Below are 22,194 nucleotides of genomic sequence, written 5' to 3' on the forward strand. Positions count from 1 at the left end.
TCCCTTCCCACGGGCACTTTCCAATTTTTAAGGATTTTTGAGGCAAGTAGATCCACACTGTGCATGCTAAATTTTCTTTTATTTGGCAATGATAGAAAAGATAGAAGACATCGTAACAACGGTATTGGCTATTGGGCCACTTATGTCTTATTGTGTTTCTTTCTTTAGGGGTTTTGTTTCTGATAACAAATATGGTCTATTCTCCAAATCAAGCAAATCTAAATCATAATACAATGTATTGAGTCTATTAACAGATTTGGAAAGTTAGGGTTGCACAAAGGATTAAAGCTTTTATATGGCTAGCTTCAAATAAAGCATTATACCTAATAATAGATATATGAGAATTATAGCAGATTAGATTTAGAATTGCCTAACGCACCGGATTCATGCATATTTTTTTAAAAAAGATTTTTTAGTTTTTTTATTTTTTGGTTTTTCACATTATCCTCTCCCCTGGCGGGCTAAGGAGTAAGGACTAATATGTCGACACTTGCTTAAATGAATTAGTGAACTAACAATGAATTAGTGAACTAACCATTAGATTAATTCAACTTAGTTAAAGAAATTTTAGTATACAAAATCATCTTTTATATATATATATATATATATATATATATATATATATATAACGTCACTTGTATAGAAAAACATTAAATACAGAGAATAAGGTGAATACTCACATAAAATTATTTTCATGTAAAGTTAATAGTTAAGAGTTATTAAATAAGAATTTAATTAAACATGTCAAATTATTTAACGGCTCTTCGTTAGCAGCTTTACATAGTTGAAAAAATAATCTCAAAAGATACTAATCACAAATAAATCCCTGAAAAATTTAAAAATACAACAAAAAAAATTAAATATTAAATATATATTATAAAAAAATTAGAGATAAAATTTTAATATTATTTTTTGCAAGTTTTATTAGAAAAATAAGATTTTTTTATTTTTAAAATTTGATAATTTTATATCAAGTAGATTTTTTTAAAATATTTTTTTATTATGAGTGATCAAATTATTTTAAAAAATAAAAAATATTTAGAGATTAAATTATTGCTTTTACAATAATACAAATACGTTTTTTTGTATCTATACAAATACGTTTATTTGTATTAGATTAAATTAAGTTATTAATTTAAATTATATCCATATGAAAATTTAGATGGATATAATAATTAAAATTAACGACTTAATTTAATCCAATACAAATAAATATACTCTGTATTATATTATTATTGTACTCGTAATATATGATGCTAATGTATTTACACATATTAAAATACTAGTACAAGAGAGAATTAGATAAGTTATTTTATTAAATATAGTATTTTTTTAATTATTAAATATTTATACAATGTACTCATATTAAAAAAAAATTTAAAAATTAATTAAGCAGTATGAGTATAATAAAATGAATATATTTACTTTTATTGGATTAAATTAAACAAGATTACTATACATTCAAGTATTTTTTTCATTCAAGTTTATTCAAGTAGGTCCAACACTAACAAAAACCACTTTTATTAAAAGAGTGTCATTAGACGCTTTTTCTTCTTCTTCCTCTTCGCTTCTTCTTCTTTCAAATACACGGATACGTTCTCTTCTTCTTCTTTCAAATTCACGCATGTCTCCTCCTCCTTCGCACACGCAGATTCTTCTTCTTCTTCTCGTTCTCTTCCTCCTCCTCTTCTTCTCCTCCTCTTTCGTTATCTTCATCACCAACACCACCAACATTTTGTTAATGGATTATTTTTTCAATCGAATTGAATTGAATTGATAATCTTTGTAGACACAAGTATTTTGAATTTAATTTTATATAATGGATAATATTTCATTCATTTAGTACTATACAAATGTTTCACCTTAATAACGTGTACGGTTCATTATGCAAAAAACTGTTTTGAATTTGATTTTATATAATAGATAATATTCCGTTTATTTAGTACTATACAATTGTTTCACCTTAATAACATGTTCGATTCATTATAAATTGAATTGAATGGACACAAGTATTCTGAATTGAATTGATAATCTCTAAATTGTAGACACAGGTATTTTGAATTTGATTTTATATAATATATAATGTTCCGTTCATTTAGTATTATACAATTGTTTCACTTTAATATTCATTATGCAGAAAGCTATTTTGAATTTAATTTTATATGATGGATAATGTTCCGTTCATTTTTTTTTGGTGACTAAAATCATTAAATGTTCCATTCATTTAGTATTATACAATTGTTTCACCTTAATAACATGTTTAGTTCATTATGAATTGAATTGAATGAATGCAGGTGTTTTGAATTGAATTAAATTGAATTGATAATCTTTTAAGAGAATGAGAAAAAAGAGGAGGACAAGAAGAAGGAAAGAAAAAAAACATGTGTGTGCAAATTTGGAAGAAGAAGAAGAAATGCAAGAGGAGAAGAAGGAAAAGAATAAAGAAAGTAAGAAATGGAGAAGGAGAATGAGCGCGTAATTTAAAAAGTTGTTACAACAACTTGTGTAGACTTGAATAAGGATTTTACTTCGCTGTAAAGCTTTATTCTAAATTAAATCAACTTAAATTATAATCATCTAAATTTTAAATTAAATATTTTATAATTTTAAAATTTTAAATTATTTGAATAAAATTGAATGAAATGATAAAAATAAAAAACAAACCAACATTTATATCGATGTATCAAAAAGTTTTATACATACGACTACACTTAACTATAGAAGTAAAATTAGAATAAAATTGTTAATTTTTTAATTTAAAAATTTAAATAGTTATTTTTTTAAATCGAACATTTAATTAAGCTTACGAGTACAATAATATCATTGTTAAATCATTACAATAATATACATATATTGAATATAATGACATTAAATTTGTTATGTCTATATCTTGTATCTGATTTATGCGCAACTTTTCAGTTATTTCATTTCGATTTTTTTATTTCTATTTCTATTTTATCTGAGTACATAATATAAGGAATAATGTAAAATATAATGTCACCTCTTTAATATGACTTATTATGATTATTCTACTACTATATTTGTCGCTTGGAAATGAATCTTTCAATTCATCCCTTGAGTTCCTCTTTCTTACTTGCAATTAGGGCCGGAAGTAAACTAATAGCTCACGAAAATTGAGGTTCAGTCACGACTCGACTCATTAACAAATTTATTTCTTAAGTTTAAATTTATGTTCAACTCACCGAAAGCTTGTAAGTTAGCTCAAATAACAGAAATATCATCTATAATTTTATGTTAATAAATTATATACTAAGATAAAACCCTAACCCTAACCCTACACCCGTAACCCTCTCATCTCTCTCGATGGATACTAAGCTTCTCTATGTTTTGGCTGCTGATAGATATCCAGTAGAAGTAAGGATAACCGACAGATGCAATGTCTCGATGTGAGGAAGATTATCTCGACTTTGAAGAAGATCTATGTCGTTGGTATGGCAGCATTCCTCGTGAATGAATTAAATCCACTTGTAGAAGAACCTGCATTAGAAGAGACCATTCTGTGGGGAGCGCCACCACTAAATATACGTCTGAAGTGTGCCGAAGTTAGCATTCAAAGCTCTATAAGGGACATTTGCTGGGAAAGATATGGGTCGACTCTCCAAAGCCGTCGCAAAATGTAGCTATTCGCATAAGATTTGAGAATATTAAATATTTTGAAATTAAAAGTTTTATACCATGTTATACCTAAACTTTTATTAAAAATTACTTCATTTATTGAGTTATTACATTTTATATATTATATACTCTTTATGTATTTTTATTATAAAAAAAATTATAACAAATAAGTTTACATCTATTATTAATAAAAAATAATCTCAATAAAAAAAAGATCAATTTTATATATTAAAAATCTAAATGAATAAACAACATCAATTAACAGAAAAATAATCTATAATTTTATATTAATAAATTATAACTTATATATACTAAAATAAAGCCCTAATCCTACCCCCGCAACCCTCTCATCTCTTCATGGATACCAGGCTTCAACATATTTTCACAATGTGCTCAATGTGAAAGTAAGGATAACCAACAGATGCAATGTGCTCAATGTGATGATGATTATCTCGACTTTGAGGAAGATCTCTGTAGTTGCTATGGCGGCATTCTTCGTAAATGAATTAAATCCACTTATAGTTGCATTGAAAGAGAACATTCTATGGAAAGCCCCACCGCTAAATATACGTCGACAGTGTGTCGAAGTTTCACATTAAGATATGAGTCGACTTTCCAAAGCCTTCGCGAAAATTCAGCTATTGCATAGGATTAGAGAATATCATATTGAATAATTTGATTGACAAATTTATAATTAGTAATTGAAAATTTTATACCATGTTATACCCAAACTTCGATTAAAAATTACTCTATTTACTGAGTTATTACATTTTATTATGCATTCTTTATATACTTTTATTATAAACAAAATTACAAATAAGTCTACATTTACTATTGACAAAAAAAAAATCTAGATAACAAAAAGATTAATTTTATATATTAAAAATCTAAATGAATAAATAACATCAATTAACAGAAACATAACCTATAATTCTATATTAATAAAGGTGATTTCTTTCATACCCAATTAATTTGAGGGTATTACATACTCTTCTTATATGTTTCAATTAAGTGACATGTATATTCATTAATTCCAATCAGTAAATAAATTTTTAATTTTTAAAAATAAAAATTAATGAATTTAATACATGTATAAAATACTTTATATATATATATATATCTTAATACACTATACATACATTTAAGTCTGGTCAAATCAAACCACCATATATGATAAACCTTAAAATTCGTTGGGTCGACTCTCGAAAACGGTTGCAGAATGGAGCTATTTGCATAAGATTAGTGAATATCATAATGGATATTTTGATTGACAAATTTATAATTAGTAATTGAAAATTACTCTATTTATTAAGTTATTATATCTTATATATTATATGCTCTTTATGTACTCCTATTATAAAAAATTATAATAAGTAAGTCTACATCTGTTATAGATTAAAAAAAATAATCTAGATAACAAAAAGATCAATTTTATATATTAAAAATCTAAATGAGTAACCAACATCAATTAATTATATTTTCTGTTGACTAGAAAATAGAAATTAAGATTGAAACTTGACAAGGATTTATGTTAAAAACGCACAATTTTTTTCTATTGACTAAGGCACAAATCAAAATATATATGTAAAATTATATATTATTATTGGAAAAGTCTAGGGGCCAACAACTTTGTTAAATTCTAGCCACCATGTAACCAGCAAAGAAAAATGAGCCATTGGATGAAATGACACACCAATCTCACGCCATTAAAACCATCATTGATAGCTATTTGATGGCTACAAATCACAAAAGTTGCTGACCCCCTAGCATTCCTCATTACTATTTATATGTGGATATATAATATTAAAAATATAAATTAAATATATATAAGATATATGTATTAATAATTTAATCGAGCTTGAGTTAGTTCATGAGTTAGTTTGACTCACTTTCAGCCCTATATATGTAAAGAGTCTTTTGAAAATTTTATTTGCATGAGAACTTTCAAAATCACATTATTAGATGTCATTTTTAGACTTGTTCCCGTAGATTTCATAAATTTTTATAAATTGTAAATTACAGTATTGATGATATGTGCGCCTATTTAAAATTGTAATATCTACGTTTTCTAAGATTTTTTTTTACTATATTATGGATGCACATATTTAAAATTATAAATTGTCTATCTATTCTACATTTTGATAAATATTATATTTATTTAATTTAAATAAAAAAAATTCCCCTAACAAGGAGTGTATACTTTTGTATTCAAAATTTCAAATACTCAATTCAATGAAGTCTTCAAATTAAGACACTAGAAAACTTAACTAGCTTAGTCCGTAATTATTATAAAAAAATAGTAGTGATGTTATTGATTAGGCCATTTTTAAATCTTAGACTGAAAGTGATTTAAATCTTAATCCTAAACTAGCTTAGTCCGTAATTATTATAAAAAAAATAGTAGTGATGTTATTGATTAGGCCATTTTTAAATCTTAGACTGAAAGTGATTTAAATCTTAATCCTATTAAAGTTCTTAGTAACTTTGCTAGTTCACTTTATATAAGAGCATTCTGTAACTTTAACTTTCTTTTGGAATTTTTTTTCCTGTGTCCCACTTTATTTTGTCGTGTCGATAACTAGAATTAAATTTCTCTAATAAGCCTCTAATTCTCTTGAACAAAATGAAAATCCGGAATTAGAGGTTTAAGATAGGTCTACCAGTGCTCTTAGTGGACACGCAATAAGCAGCAAGTTGCTTTAGATGTGGCTTAGCTTATGCCAGCAAATAATTAGTTAAAATCATGACACCAAACAGTAGTAAAAGTGACATAACTCATAATATTATCATTTCCAAATTTCATAATCATTGTTGCTTTATCTCCCAGTTGTACTAGTCAAGTCCCTTTTTATTTTATTTTATTTGGTCATGTAGCATATACATGATAAGAAAGGTAAGTGACACGGTCACCCCTTCATTTATACCTAAGATTATTGCGCAGATGAATAAATATAATTTTTCATAGAATTTTGATAGTTTATAAATTTAAGTTTATTTTTAATGCATTAATTTTTTTATAGTAATCGGCAGATTCAATTTTTATTACACTAACAATAGTTAAACCCTATAAATTAAAATTTTAAGTTGAAAAAAAGTATATATTTAGTGTTATTATTCAAGTTAAAAAAAAAAGATTAGAGCTTCTGAGTCTATAAAGATTGAAGTAATTAACTTTTTTTTTTCACGGTATTTTTTAATCCGACAGACCAAAAATTAAGCAGACTAGTAAACTAACCACCGTACCAATCTAACTTTCTTATTAACTAACTAATTATTTAACTGCACCATAGTTGAGCTTTTTCAAGAAGAAATTTATGCCTTCACGGGTCCTACTCCATGATTGCACGCAAGACTAACATTGGGCCTTGACCCTTTTAACTCTTAAGTTGATTAATTTGCTTAAAAAAAAAAAGAAAATTATCAAAAATACATTCGAATAATAATAATTTTGTTGTTGATAAAAATATCTTTAAATTTAGTATTAACAAAAATTTTTTCAAATAATTTAAAAATACAATAAAAATCTCTAATATTAAATATGTATTTCTCACAAAATTATTTAGATATTAAATTTTGAATTTTTTACAAGTATAATTAAAAAAAAATATTATTATTCTTAAAATTTAGTGATTTTTTGCTAAGTATATATATTTATTTAAATTTTAAAAGTACTATTGGTTGTTGACAAAAAATGCAAAAAAATATATACTTAACAAAAAATTATCAAATTTTAAGGATAAAAATATCTCATTTTTCTAATCATGCTTGCAAAAAATCTTATTAAAATTTAATCTCTAAAGTATTTTTTGAAAACACATATTTAATGTTGGACATTTTTGTCACGTTTTTAAATTATTTCAAAATATTTTTGTTAATAACAAAATTCGAGTGTATTTTTAACAGCGACAAAATTATTTGAGTGCATTTTTGTGATTTACCCAAAAAAAAAAAAGTAATTTCAATTTTGCGGGTTTGCACTTTGCAGTAGATCTGGGGTGATCAATCCAACATGCAACCGGTTCAATACGAATCGATTAATTTTTCACAGGTTTAACCATGGTTGATTTTTATTACCATTCTAAACCGAAGGTCAAACCAAACCGAACATCCTATTGATTTACTAGTTCTTTCGATCAATTATGTCCTATTCTGATAACAGTGTCAAAAAGTACATAGGTCTAAATTCAAATCGATTTAAATAATTCATCCAATTCAATACATACTAAAAACCTATTAACATCGTACGAATTTAGATTTGATTGGATTCTATTTTTGAAAAACTACATAAATTGGATTAGATTTTGGATCTACTTCTTCAAATTCGATCCAATCCAATTCAAATCTTATAACATAATATAATATTATTATTTTATTATCTTATTTAAAATTTTACTTATAATATACTTAATTTGTTATTCATTTTTTATCTTACTTGTATATTATTATTATTATTTAGTGCACATTTTATTTAAAATGAGATTTATTTATTTATTTGTTTAACCAACTAATAATTTTATTTTTATTGTTATATTATTATTGATTTTTCAAGATACTATTACGATGTGTTATATTATGCCATTACTAATTATTTAAGATTTGATATTAAAATTTGTTATATATAGTTAATTTTTCTTTTAATTTACAAAATCATAAATCCAATCAAATCCAAATTGTTTGAAATTGAATCAAAATAAATTAGATTGTTTAAAAAAATTATCCAATCTAAACTGTATCGTCAGATAAATTTTTAACTTAAAACCAATTTTTTTTTGGTGACTTTTTAATATTTTTTGGTGACACTCAAAACCAATTTAAATTATACTGCAAACACCCTTATCAAAAAACATAAATAGTTTGCGCATAGGTCATTTTACTAAAATCACAACGCATATTTTTATAAAAAGAGCAGTTATAAAACATCAAACCTCTACATTATTTATAGTAAATACTAGTATTTTTTTTAACAAGCAACATATTTTTATTGTTAATTAAAACATAATTTAAATATACAATCGATTTATAATAATTGTATTTTCATACAAATGTAAAAAATATGTGTATATAAATACACAATTGGCATTGGTTCTTAATACTTTCTCATAGTGTTATTGTTAAAACGTTTACTAATTTATTTACTATCGAGTTCCTTAAATACAAATCCATCTATAACTAAGTCCACAAATCGTTAATTAGCTCTTTACGAAAATATATTACGTTAAAATCAGCCTTTATTTAGCGAGTTTTAAGTAGTTAGAATTTATATTTTAAATGGATGTTATATTAGTTTATTGTACAAATTAGGACTAAAAAGATGTAATACTAACATATAGACCAGAATATTTTGATAGAGTAGAATTTTGGTGAAGCCAAAAGGAAATATTTTGGCGGGGCAAAAATAGAGTGTGCTTTTCACAAAACGTTATTCATGTTAAAATGCTCAAATTCATGAAGAGCAAGATTTGATGTGAATTTAAAAGAGATTGTAATTACGGTTAAAATTAAAAATAATTATGACAATGATGAGAATTAATTTGGATAACAACAAGCAACAAGAATAATAAGTTATTGATTTCTTATAAAAAGAGATTAAAGAAAATTAAGAGAGATAGCCTGCACCTTGAGTGTCATTATTTTTTTTATTGGATTTTTATTCAATGATTTATTTTTAGTTTTTGAAGTATTTTTAGTGGGTTAAGTACGATTTTAGTCTTTAAGGTAAGGATTGAAAATTTTTTTTGTCTCTAACCTTTTTTTGCTTACAAGATCGTCTCTAAAGTTTAAGTTAATTTTAAAATCATCATTCAGACAAAAATAACATTTTCCTTTTTTTCCTAAAATCAACCACTAGAACAGAAGCTGAAGCTGAATCAGAACCCATACCATCATCATCATCATCATCATCATCATCGTGGTTATTATCATCATCATCATAAGAACAATGGATAATGAAATCATAAGAAGAAACATAACAAGAACAACAACAACAATGGATAATAGAATCATAAGAAGAAACATCATAAAATTATCATCATCATCGTCATCATCATCAAAACTCAGAACCCACCACTACCACCTCCCACCCACTACCACTTCATCACCATCTACATCATCCCACCCAGAACTCAGAAAATCATCATTATCATCATCAAAACTCAGACCCATAACTTAGAACTCAGAAAAACAAGAACCCTAAGCTCAGAACTCAGAAAAACAAAAAAATCACCATCATCGTCAAAACTCAGAACCATTAACAAAACTTAAAACTAAAATTTTTTCTCTTTCATTAATAAAACTCAGATGCAATTACAATAATGAGAAATCCTCAAATTCATCTTCAATTACAAGAACCAAAAATCTAAATATATAATTACCAAAACAAACGACGAGACGAGGTGCGACGGCGAGGAGGAGGTGCGACGAGACGAGGGCGAGGGCGAGGCGATGACGTCAACGAGGGCGAGGCGACGACATCAGGGTGCGCGAGGAGGAGGAGCAGAAACCGCTCGCGGTGCACGACGTCCACCCTCGCGGTGAGATCCAGCGGCGAGGACCGAACGACGAGGAGTAGGAGCGGCGGCGGCCAGGAGCAGTGGCGGTGGCCCTTCCCCTTCCCTTCCCCCTCTTCTTCCCTGAACCAAAACCCCAACCCACTCTTCCAGCGTGATACCCGTTTTCTTTTTCCTTAATCCGTTTTTTTATTTTTTTTTATTTTTTTAATTAAGGTATTTTCGGAATAAAAATAAAAAATTTGGTAAAAATGTCGATTTTAAAACTAAATTAAACCTTAAGGACAATTTTGTAAGCAAAAAAAAGTGGAGACGAAAAAAATTTTCAACCCCTACCTTAGGGACCAAAATCGTACTTAACCCTTTTTTTAGTTATGAGAAAAAGACTTATGTTTCTGTGAGAGATTATTTGAAAAAAAAAAAGCCAATGAATGAAAAAATATGAATCAGGAAAAAAGCCATAATGGTCTCGGCTTTAGTTTGTCTTTGTTTTTTGTTTTGATTTGTTCTTGGTGTTTTGTCTTGCCCTTTGTGAATCTAAAATTGTAGTTTCGTTTGTCTTGGCGTAGAACTGGTTAGTTCATTTGTCTTTATCTTATTCTTGGAACTGAGGTTGTAATCTTGGCTATTAATATAGTGAAATTCCACCATAATTGTGATGAAAACTGAACGTAGACCTTATATGATTGAACTAGAATACATGTTGGTACCACTTTTTCTCTTTCTTTATTTTTAAACTTCTGTAGTTGCAAGAGACAAAACAAAAAAAATTTCTGCTAGTTTTATAACGCATTGAAATTTAAAATAGTGCCTTGATTCAATCCCCCACCTTTCTCAAGGCTCATATCATAAAACCTACAAAGGAGTTACTTTTAAAAGTCCAAGTGAATATAAATTTTTGAGTTAAGTGTTGTCTTAGTTCTATATGTTTTTGCTTAAAATCAAAACTATCCGTATTTTTTCCCCTTGTTTTTAAAACAGCCTATAACATTATAATATTTTGATAAAAAGGGTAAAAGATAGCAGTAGAGAAAGAATTCGTGTGTCTTCTAGTTGTATATAGAATGATACAATATAAACGGGTATTCATAGGTGCTAAGAGAATCGAAATAATAAAGGCGTAATATCCTATAATAAATATTCGAATATGTTAAATAATTCTAATAAAAGCTAATTGATCTTAATATATTCTAACATCTCCCTTAAACTCAAGTGACAACTTGAGTTTGAAACTTATTTAAAAAAATGAAATAAAGAAAAAAAAATGCATAAACTGATAGAATGGGTGCAGATAGAACTGCCTGAAAAGAGTGCAGATGGAACTGCCATAAGAAAACACAAACGGAATTGCCACAAGAAAAGTGCAGACGAAACTGCCGGCAGGAAGCACAGATGGAACTGTCAGAAGAGAACGCATACGAAACTGCCGAAAGGAAATGCAGACGGAACTGCCAAAAGGGAATGCAGATGGAACTGCCGGATAGGAACACAGACGAAATTACTGCAAGAGTGGCTAACTTCCAAAAAAACTATCGAAAAGATGGCAAACTGCTAGAAACTGTTGAAAAGTGACAAAGTGCGAAGAGATGGCAAACTATCGGAAAGTGACAAAAAACAATGGTTCTCCATGAGAATAAGTAAGTAGTGAATGAGCTAATTAGTAAGGTGAGAAAGCATTAAAGTATTGACAAAAGAGAAGGAAAAAAATAGCACGGAAGAAAAGTATGAAAAGTACAGTTATTTCACTAGAAGAAATTAACTTATCCTCCTTAAGGAGGATACCATGGTTCTAATACCATGTGAGAAAGGGTAAGAGAGAATAGTAAAGAAAATGTTTGTATGTATTCAAGTTATATGTGTATTCTTGAGTAAGTTGAAAATAATACAATGTACAAGGATATATACAGGTGCTAGAAGAATCAAGATAATAAAAACGTAATATTCTACAATAAATATATAAATATGCTAAATAATTATAATTGATATTAACCGATCACAATTGATCCTAATTGTACTCTAACACTTTTAAAAGAATCTCATCTTTTTTGAACTCTATTTCTAACCCAGCACTATATCCAACCTTTCTACACATATACCGTTAATGCTATGAACAAAGTAATAACAACAAATATGTTTATTTGGTTGAATTTGTTACGGAGAGAATGTACTATCAATCTCTATTTCATTAAATTTAATCATCTGCATCAATTATAGAAAGAAAAAGGAGGAACGAGTGAATAAAAGTATGAAAAAAAAGAGAAAAGAGTGCGAAGATGAGGAGGATACCGATAACAGACGGTGAGAGAATCGAGGTGAGAGATGACGAGCTCCAAAAGCAACCGTGAGCACCAGGAGTGGCAACATGCTCACTCCTCCTTCCTCTATTCCTCTACTAACATCGCCACTCTCTCTCCCCCTATTTCGGGTTCTATCTCTGCCTCATCTTCTGGCGAAGCCAACGATAATAGTGGCATCTTCTCTCGCCGCTATATAGGGGTGCCAATGGATAGGGTATGGTTTGAACTCAATCTTAACCTTATCCGCAGGTTGAGTTTTTTAATAAATCTCAACCCTATCCTACCCACGGATTGAGAACAACTCAACTCTAATCCTACCTGCGGGTATCCGATCCTACTCGCGGGTTAACAAAAAAAATAAAATATTATTATATCACCTAAAAATATATAAATTAAAAATTCAATACAAACATTCAAATAACACAATTATCCCATACACAACATAACAATCAAATGTTCAACTACACATAAAAGTCTTTGTTTAAGTAAATAACACAAACACAAATAAAATCATTTAAGTCCATGTCTCCATGAGCATTCCATTTGTTGTAACATCACCATCTAGTTTATGACTTCAGATACAACATCATCATCATTTGTAGTTTGATAATCAAAATTTTTCACCTAAAATTTGTTTAGAAAAATAAAAATTTATGACAAATAATTTATATGTATATAACAGAAACAACATAAATCCATAAACTTCTCTATCCAATTTCTTGACTAGTTATCTGTCTAATTTGCATATGTACTTAAACTAGGTCGATAAATAAAAATAATCATTGATTAATCAAATTCTTAGTGCTTTCAAAAGTTTTCACTCCACAAATCAAATTAAATAATCACCGATCAAGATAGATCAATATACTTTCAAGCAAAATGAGCATGGAGAGTAGGCGCTGAAGTCTAAACGAACACGGCAGGTAGAGTGCAGCAGAGTTGGCGACACAACGCGGACAAGCTGAACGGAGGAATGAAGGAACCAAGCACGCGAGCAAGCTAAACGGATGAGCGAAGCATGCGAGCAAGCTGGCGACGCGAGTAGGGTGCAGCAAAGTCGGTGACAGGTGTGTAAGGCAGACGCAGGTAAGGTGCAGTAGCTCCAGCGATGGGAGTGGGGGCAGACACGGATAGAGTGTAGCAGCACTAAGGTGCATAGAGATTGAGATTTGAGAGAAGAGAATTAGGGTTCGTTGTGTTCTTGAAGGGCTGTGAAATGTGAATTTGCGATCTGAGGATTAGGGTTTATTGTTAATGTTGTATTTATATCTCTTTAACGTAAAAAATAAATTTTATATAAATAAAAGTGTTAAAATTAGAAATTGATGAGCTTGGTTCAGTGGCTAAGGATCTTTTGCACAAGTTGAAAGTCCTTGGTTTAACTCCCATATGTAATATTTTTATAATATACACATATATACATAGGGTGCAAGTTAGTCGGGTAAGATTGTGACTTCTCCTTACTCCATTAGGGCACCATCTTCTTCTTCCTTTCTTCCCTTCTTCTATTTCTTTTTCCTTGAATCCATTTTTCTTTTCTTATTTTTTTTATTTTTTTAAATTTTATAATTATTTTTATTGGAAACAATTTGTCTAAAAAATTAATATTTAGGTTAAAAAAAACATTTTAAAAATAAGATTTTGATAAAAAAGAGACAATTTTGGCTTTTAGCAAAAATATTAAAGATTAAAGAGAAAGTATAGAAAAACAATATATATAGTAAACAACGCAAACAATAGATTAGAGAATGAAGGTAAAATTATGTTTAAATATCAGATTCTTAATTAATTAATTATTATCAGATTTTAAAATTTAAAAAATTAGGATTAACACCCCTAAATAATAGGTTAAAAAAGAAAGTTAATTTTAATTTCAAAAATATAATTTTGAATTAATTAGGTTTAATAATAATTTGGAATATATATTTTTTTTAATTTTTGCCACAACCACTCTCGCGCAATCCTGTGCCACAGCCGCCATTGCTGTATCGCGACTTCGGTGTCCCTGCAGCTGCTGTCTTGTTATTTGTTCTTATTAACGAAGCCGGATGTTCATTTTACTATGTTTGCGGATGGTTCTTTTCATTCTAAAGTTAATGTTTATTTGGATATATCATTGGTATTTTACTTGATTTGCTTGATTCTGCTTGCACATGCTCCGCAAGATATTCATTTTACTATGTATGCGGATGATTCTTTTCACTAAAATGTGGATGTTTATTTGTGTCGTACCATTTTACTATTTATGCGGATGATTCTTTTCACGCATCGCATCGTCGCAGTGTGGCTGTACGACGGGTGGCCTTCTTCCTCGGCAGGAATGCGTGTCGCAGGAGAGCAGTAGGGCGTGCGGTTGTGAACGGTGCAGTGGGGCAATGGGCGGCCTTCTCACTCGTCGGGAACACGCGGCTATTGGAAACAGAGGCACGGTATCGCTGTGGGAGCAGGGTGGTGGAGGTAGTGACGGCACTTCGTGGGCTTCAGGGGAGATGGAGATGCGACAGTGCATCGTAGAGGAGAGGCGACAGTGCAGTGTGGAGGAGAGACAGCGGTGCAGGATGGACGACATTTTAAAGGAGGCAGCAATGAGAGGCTGCAATGAAAATAGAATTTAGAGTTTGGTATGAGTAAAAACAAATAATAAAAAAAGTGAGTAAAATTAGATCGGAGTATTTTTTTTATATTTATTAAACTTGAGAGAACAATTCGTTATTCACATTGTTGACCCACTCTTTATCTATTTAACAGAGTTGAAGATTAAAACACCAAAAAAAATACTCATTTCTATTTTTTTTAAAGAAAAATATAAGAAAAAAAAGAGATATTCTTACAATAAGTGAACAATCATTAAATTAGTTAGTTAATTTAATAATTTAAAATATTAATTTTTTATTTTTTATGTTATTAATATGTATAAAATTTAAAATAATTAAATTTTATATTTATTTTAAAAAAATTTGATATTTCTACCCTACTCATTGTGAGCCTGGTCTGAACTGTGAAATTGAGTGTGAAACGGAACAACGGTAAAGAAAAGCCTGAGCTGAAAAAAGAACGTACACCACTGACCACATTCGTCTGATGCAAATAAAGTAACCATTTGAAAAAGAAAAAAAAATTCACTGTCTATCTCTTTACTCTTTGTTCCCTTCTTCAATCTTCTATTCTTCTTCCTCTTCTTCCACTTCACTCTGAAAACCACCCCCCAAACCTAGAAAGTAGAACAACTAAACCAAACAATGTTACTCACCACACTCTCCACACTCGCACTAACCATTACTACTCTCTTCACACTCTCTCCACTTGCCACGTCACACTACTCTTCTTCCCAACAACCACCTTCCTCTCCCTCTTCTTCAACTTCCCTCTCCGAGTGGCGATCCGCGCATGCCACCTACTACGCCGCCGCCGACCCTCGCGACGCTGTTGGCGGCGCGTGCGGCTACGGCGACCTCGTGAAAGCCGGCTACGGCATGGCAACCGTCGGTCTCAGCGAGGCACTCTTTGAACGCGGCCAGATCTGCGGTGCGTGCTTCGAGGTGAAGTGTGTGGATGATCTCAAGTGGTGTATACCTGGAACTTCCATTATTGTAACCGCCACGAACTTCTGCGCGCCCAATTATGGGTTTGATAATGAAGGCGGTGGACACTGTAACCCTCCAAATAAGCATTTTGTGCTTCCGATTGAGGCCTTTGAGAAGATCGCTATTTGGAAGGCTGGCAACATGCCGGTCCAGTATAGAAGGTACACCCTAACCGTAGTGTAGCATTTCCCTTGCTTTCGCTTCATTTTTTCCCCCCTTCATTTTAGGGATTTAGTTTTTGGATTAATTAGTGATATTTAGACAATGGATACCTGCTGCTGTGATATTTGAGTTAGTTACGTAAATCTTTGGAACTCTAAACAGAAAGTGGATATGAATGATTGCATGATAGTTGTGTCGGTAGGTTTGATTGCATTGAACAATGACTTCTTTTCACTTGGCTGAAATTCAGAGCTATCTCTATTTGATGAAATCGTAATCTGCATTTTTGTGTTATCACTTAACAGCTTTCAAGGTGCAGGCTTGGGTTCTTGAATGCTAATTAGATGATTAATGAGATACATTGGGGGTGGTTAACCCTGTTCCTTTATTTTGCGTGGTTTATTTGTTGTCATTGGCCTCTTCAAGAGCAAGGTTATTGAAGTGTCCAGTTAACTCATATGAGATTAGGTCTCCAAATCAAGTTTACTGGATGAATTTTATCAGAAAAAGCTTGCTCAGGAGCTTAATTGAGAAAAATCTTTATAAAAAGCGCTTGCCTGTTTAATCCTAATGAAATTTAAATTAGTAAAAGGGATCATGAGTTTATTCATGAAAAATTAGAATGGTAATTAGTAATATTTTGTATCATCATGCTACACTTAACACAAATTATTGGAATATAGAGTGAAATTAGTAGTTAGCCATGTCTAATTGTCTATATGCAACCTTGTTGCTACAAGGTTTCTATGGCAAATTTTTTTTAGATATATCCAAGGGAATGATATATGGTTTTCTTGTAAATTCAGGAGGTAAATGGATCCATAAGTGCCATAGATATACTTAAAAATATATTTCTGAATGTAAAGGGTGAGCAATGTTGCAGGATGTATTTTGATGTTCTGTTCTGTTATGGTGCAGGATACAATGCAGAAGGGAAGGAGGAATCCGGTTTACAGTAACTGGCTCTGGTATCTTCCTTTCAGTGCTTATCAGCAATGTTGCTGGTCATGGAGACATAGTCGCCGTGAAGGTTAAGGGCTCCAGAACAGGTTGGCTCCCAATGGGTCGGAATTGGGGCCAGAACTGGCACATAAATGCGTTACTACAAAACCAACCTCTTTCCTTTGAGGTTACCGGTAGCGATGGAAAAACAGTTATATCCTACAATGTTGCCCCCAAGGATTGGAGCTTTGGACAAACCTTTGAAGGCAAGCAATTTGAGCCCTAAGAAAATGCATCAATGAAGAAGAAAACATCTTTCGAGGGACCACTCTCATTCCCAATTTTTTACCAATATTTTAGGGATAAGGTAGTTTTGTTTTACAGTTTAATTTTTTTTGTTTTAAAGACGACTGTAGATAGCAAAATGATTTGGTGGTTTTGTGAGATTGTCAATGTGGCGTTGTACCTCTCTATTTATCATGTCTTAGGAGGTTTAGTAGGGAAATATGACTTCTTGGTCAAACAACAAAGGCTTAAGCATGTAAGTGCTGAGGCTCTTATTGAGATGTATCATCCTACCAACCTATTTTACAAGGTGTCTTCAATTTTACTTCTTCCTCTAACCAATAACTGTTATGGATAGACCATGACAAAAATGTTTCTTGAACACATTTCCCATCATTTTTGGGTTGATTTACCATCTGACTTATCATATATTATACCTATTTAATAGCGCACGAACAATTAAAAAAAAAAAAAGATTGTTACACTAAAATCAGCTAGTAGTATAAAATATATGTTAGAATAAAAATACATATTAAAAATAAGTTAAACTACACATATATTTATACACAAATATATTGACAAATATATTGATAACTGATTTCCTGTACAAATAGCATTTTCGGAAAAAAAAAAGAAGAAAAAAGTGCACGAACAATATGTGATCACAGTATAATGTATAGTATAGTGTGATAGCTATATTCAAATGGCATTAATGTTTCACAAAATTTTGGTTTTAAGTTTTGAATGACTTTTGTTATGTCTATTTTTGGTCGTCAGTTACTAATTTTTCTGTTTTTTCACTGAACGCAAGAAACATGGTTCTTGAATCAACAACAAATAAATGTACGGACCTCTGCTTTATATTGAAACACCCCCCCCCCCCCCCCTTCTCTCCTCTCCCTCCTTTTTGTTACATCCTATTCATATTGATTCTTGAGGCATCTAAATCCGAGACTGAGAATGGTTTTCTTTTAGAAATAAGAAATCATAGTAGATAAATTAATAATCTTTCTAATTCTAATCCATGGGAAAATGGTTTCATGGTTGATCTCAATTCTCCTTGGTAAATCTGCAATACATTAAACTGTCTCAACAATAAAGCCAGATACAAGAAAGTAACAAATATAAAAGACCATACCCTATGATTGAACTACATTCTTCTTGTAGAAATGAATCCCATTTATATATTGTAGTTAAAAGTAGAAACTGTTTGTACAGAAATCAGTGTGTCTAACTTAAGAGGCTAATTTATGAGCTGTTAGCATACATTGAAACAAGATAAGGAAAGTAAAGAAAAAAGAATTTCAAATGTGACTTCTTTTGTGACAAATAACTCTAAACTAAATTGAATCGAAGGCCCTGGACAAAACCTAGTAAGAATTTGCAAGCTATACTTGGAAGAGAACTTAACTTCTATTAATCAAAATCTTTAAAAGTATCCTACCGTGTATGTCCCAAACAAGGGAAGAAGAAGAAGAATGAGCACACCAATGCTACAAACTTCATCATCATAGCTTCTGATTAGATTCAATAAGCAATGCATTCAACAAGATATGAACCGCAGCTTCATAAACTACTAAATCATAATGCATACCATCATCTGTACACTTGTTCCCACAATTCCAACTCAAGGATCCCATATCAAGAAGCTGAAATGGCCCCCCGAATTTCCTCAAAATGTTGCTCCTCTCAACCTCTCTCTCATACTCAACTCTCGCTAGATCAGTCATCTTCTCCTTCTTCTCCTGTGTGTTCAACATTGAGTTCACCAGAGTAGGCATGCCGAGCCAAAACAAGTGCGGCGATCGGACTGATACAGAGCCGGTTACTGGCCCGTCAGAGCCGAATTCCGGGGATATAGGCAATAGAGATGCCACGGAACTCCTCAAAACTCTTAACTCAACACCATATTCTGAAGCATTGTTGATATGCAACATGTGCCAAAGACCAGAACCCATAACCAAAAGATCAGGATACACATGATTCTCCTTAAACTCCATAACCAAATCGGTCAAATTTGTAGTATAAGGTGCCCAAATAAAATCCAATTTCATGCCCATTTCAGCAACCAGAACATGGTAATTGCTATGCCTCTTGAATAAAGATTCTCTAACAGATTCCATACGCTCAGAATCCAATACCAAACCAAGCAAAGCCATTGTAAAGAATCTAGCTTGGGAATCACCAGCAACCATGACCCAAGAACCATTAAGCAAATCAGAGACATGGTGCCTTTTCAGCCTCTGAAACTCACAGGATTCAACAGCACTCGATCTCCTCCAAGACCAAGACTTGTTGTAGTTCACAGAGTTCTTGTGAACCAAAGGGTCAAAGTCCATGCTTGGCTTGACCTCCCAATCAATCTCGTGCAAGAATGAAACACAAGAACCACGGTCATTATCATCCACAAGAACAACACCATCACCAGAAGAAGAAGAAGAAACTGAAGTAACAAAATCAGAAACCGAAGGGAAATAAGGGGTTAAGTGAACCCCAACTGCTAGAGTGATGAAGAGTGCGCCACTGAAGAAAAGAACCTTGTTGCGGCTAAGGTGCCAACCAGCCATACCCATAGGAACAAAGAGCACAACACACGCTGCTAACAACCCCAACTGCACTGCACCTAACATTTCCCCTTCTTTCTTCTTCTTTGGATCACTCTGAAAATTCACATCTATGTATGTTTTCGCTGCATCGGAAGAACCATTGGTTGCAAAAGAGGAAAAAAAAGATTGTTCTTGGTTCTTACAGAGAAGTGAGTTGCCAATTTTTTTTTTTTTTTGCAACCCGTGTGGAAATTCGGAGATCTGAAGGGGAAAAAACGAAACTTTTTCTGCAATCAGAGAAAGGGATAAGGGAGAAAGTTGGTGGGGTGATTTAATAGCTTGTGAACGAAGGTTGATGCAATTTTTAAAAAAAAAAAAAAACGATTTTTTCCCCTTTTCTTTTGGATGGTGGTGATGGGAACGTGATAACAGCAACAGAGGGATTCAATTCAATTCGATTCAATTGGACTCAAATAGGTAATAGGGAAAGAAAAAAAATGTGGGAACGGATTGATGGAAATGGGATTTGTTTAAGAATCTTACAGGAAGCAGCATCAGATTTGAAGAGCCGGTGCCAATGATTAAGAAGAGTATTGTTATTGTTGTTGTTGTGTGTCATGTTCCGCATCTGCTTTGGCTTTTAGTCTCAACATATGTTGTGGAATTTTCTGATATTTTTTTCACAGGCTGTGTTCCAGTGTTTGGTGCCTTCCCGGTTACCACCGCCACTACCAATAATCTTTCATTCCCTACAATCTAAATTCATTTATGTAAGCATGATACTTAAAATTTAAAAAGGTTAGTAGATTCTAAATTGTTTAACATGTTATAGTGGATTCTGGAATGAATATGCTCTAACAGCGAGTGATTATACAAGGTTTTTTTTTTTTTTTTTAATTTTTAACTAAAGATAGGGAGACTCGAACCTGCGCCGTTTTAAGTGAATATAAGGAGATTATACCATTTAAGATATAATTCATTGGCAAAGAATTTAGAGTGTGATATCTTATCATATACTCTTTAAGGTAGCGTTTGTTTGCAGAGACTCAGTATTATATTTGTTGAGCTACAGACTGGTACTTAGATTTCTGTCTCTGTCTTCAAAATTTCAGTATTTCAGTACCTCCAAAAAGTAGGGACACTGGAGACAGAAAAATTTAAAGACGGAGACAAAAATTTTAATTATAATTTGTACCTAAATTGCCCCATTCTAATTTTATAATTTCAAAATTACCCTTAATGTAAATCAGGGCTTCTTGATCAACCCTCGTGATTCATCTTCTCATTCTTCTTCGGAACAGCCACTGCAGCCGCTCAAGCATTCTTCTTCAAGAACAGCCACCGCGTCACCGCTGGCTTCGCCACCGCCAGCTAAGTGATTTGCCGCTTGAGAGTTAATCTTCGTAGCCCCCATCTTCTCATCTCCTCTTTTTCTCATTCACAGGAAAATCGAAGAACGAAGCTGCCGCCTCTCTCCGATTGATGTCCACCTCAACCATCAACTCCTCGTCCGAACTGCTCTGACCCAGGTTAGTTTTATACAAATGTTGTTTAATTTACTGATTCCTTTCATCTTTTCCGTCGTGCCTTAATCTTTGGATTTGTTCGTGACCTAGCATTGGGACTTTTCTCTTCTTGTGATAATCAATTTGATATGTGGATTTAACCATTATTTTTGTAATGCTTAAATCAAATTTGTTTGTATTTGAAAGGTGTATTTGTACTCAGAACCTCTTTGCTTAGTTTGTAATTATTTTTGTTAATGGTCTGAAGTAGTAGCATTGAAGTTGAAGAAATTCTTTGCCTGATGTGAATTTGTTCGTGACCTAACTAACCCATTTATTTCAGCTTTATAATTAATGAGTTTATGATGTTTACTTCCTTTTAAGTGCCACTAATTGAATCATTACTCAATTCATTAGCTTAACTACATCTATTTGTTGATTTCATTCTGGATTATACTTTTTTTTTCCAATTTTTTCATGTCTGCGACTACTATTGTTCCATGTCTGCACAGAGCTCTCATTAGCCTAACTCAATTGGATATAATATTTATTTATTTAATGCACCATGTCTTTAATTAGAATGAAATTAATTAGCCAATTAGAACCCATTTTAATAAGTTTCCAGGTCTATGTTTGGTTTCTTATAATAGTTATGGATTAGTGCAGCTTCATACCTCAATAGGTGCAGTTTCTATATAAAACCAAACTCAATTACCCAACCATTAGCCCCT

General features: G+C 31.4%; 2 protein-coding genes across 2 annotated transcripts; one reads left to right on the forward strand and one right to left on the reverse strand.

Annotated features, from left to right (window-relative positions):
• Positions 1 to 15,432: 15,432 nt before the first annotated feature.
• Positions 15,433 to 17,737, forward strand: LOC112765260 (expansin-A13). The gene is made up of 2 exons (XM_025811177.3): positions 15,433 to 16,184; positions 17,104 to 17,737. The coding sequence occupies exons 1-2, from the start codon at positions 15,679 to 15,681 to the stop codon at positions 17,411 to 17,413; spliced, it is 816 nt and encodes a 271-aa protein (XP_025666962.1). The 5' UTR covers positions 15,433 to 15,678; the 3' UTR covers positions 17,414 to 17,737.
• Positions 17,738 to 18,573: 836 nt separating this feature from the next.
• On the reverse strand, positions 18,574 to 20,792 carry LOC112765844 (protein ALTERED XYLOGLUCAN 9). The gene has a single exon (XM_025811704.3). It carries the CDS (start codon positions 20,040 to 20,042, stop codon positions 18,921 to 18,923), a length of 1,122 nt encoding a protein of 373 aa, XP_025667489.1. The 5' UTR covers positions 20,043 to 20,792; the 3' UTR covers positions 18,574 to 18,920.
• Positions 20,793 to 22,194: the final 1,402 nt, after the last annotated feature.

This window comes from Arachis hypogaea, chromosome 17 (genome assembly GCF_003086295.3).
Source record: "Arachis hypogaea cultivar Tifrunner chromosome 17, arahy.Tifrunner.gnm2.J5K5, whole genome shotgun sequence".
Classification (NCBI taxonomy): Eukaryota; Viridiplantae; Streptophyta; class Magnoliopsida; order Fabales; family Fabaceae; genus Arachis; species Arachis hypogaea.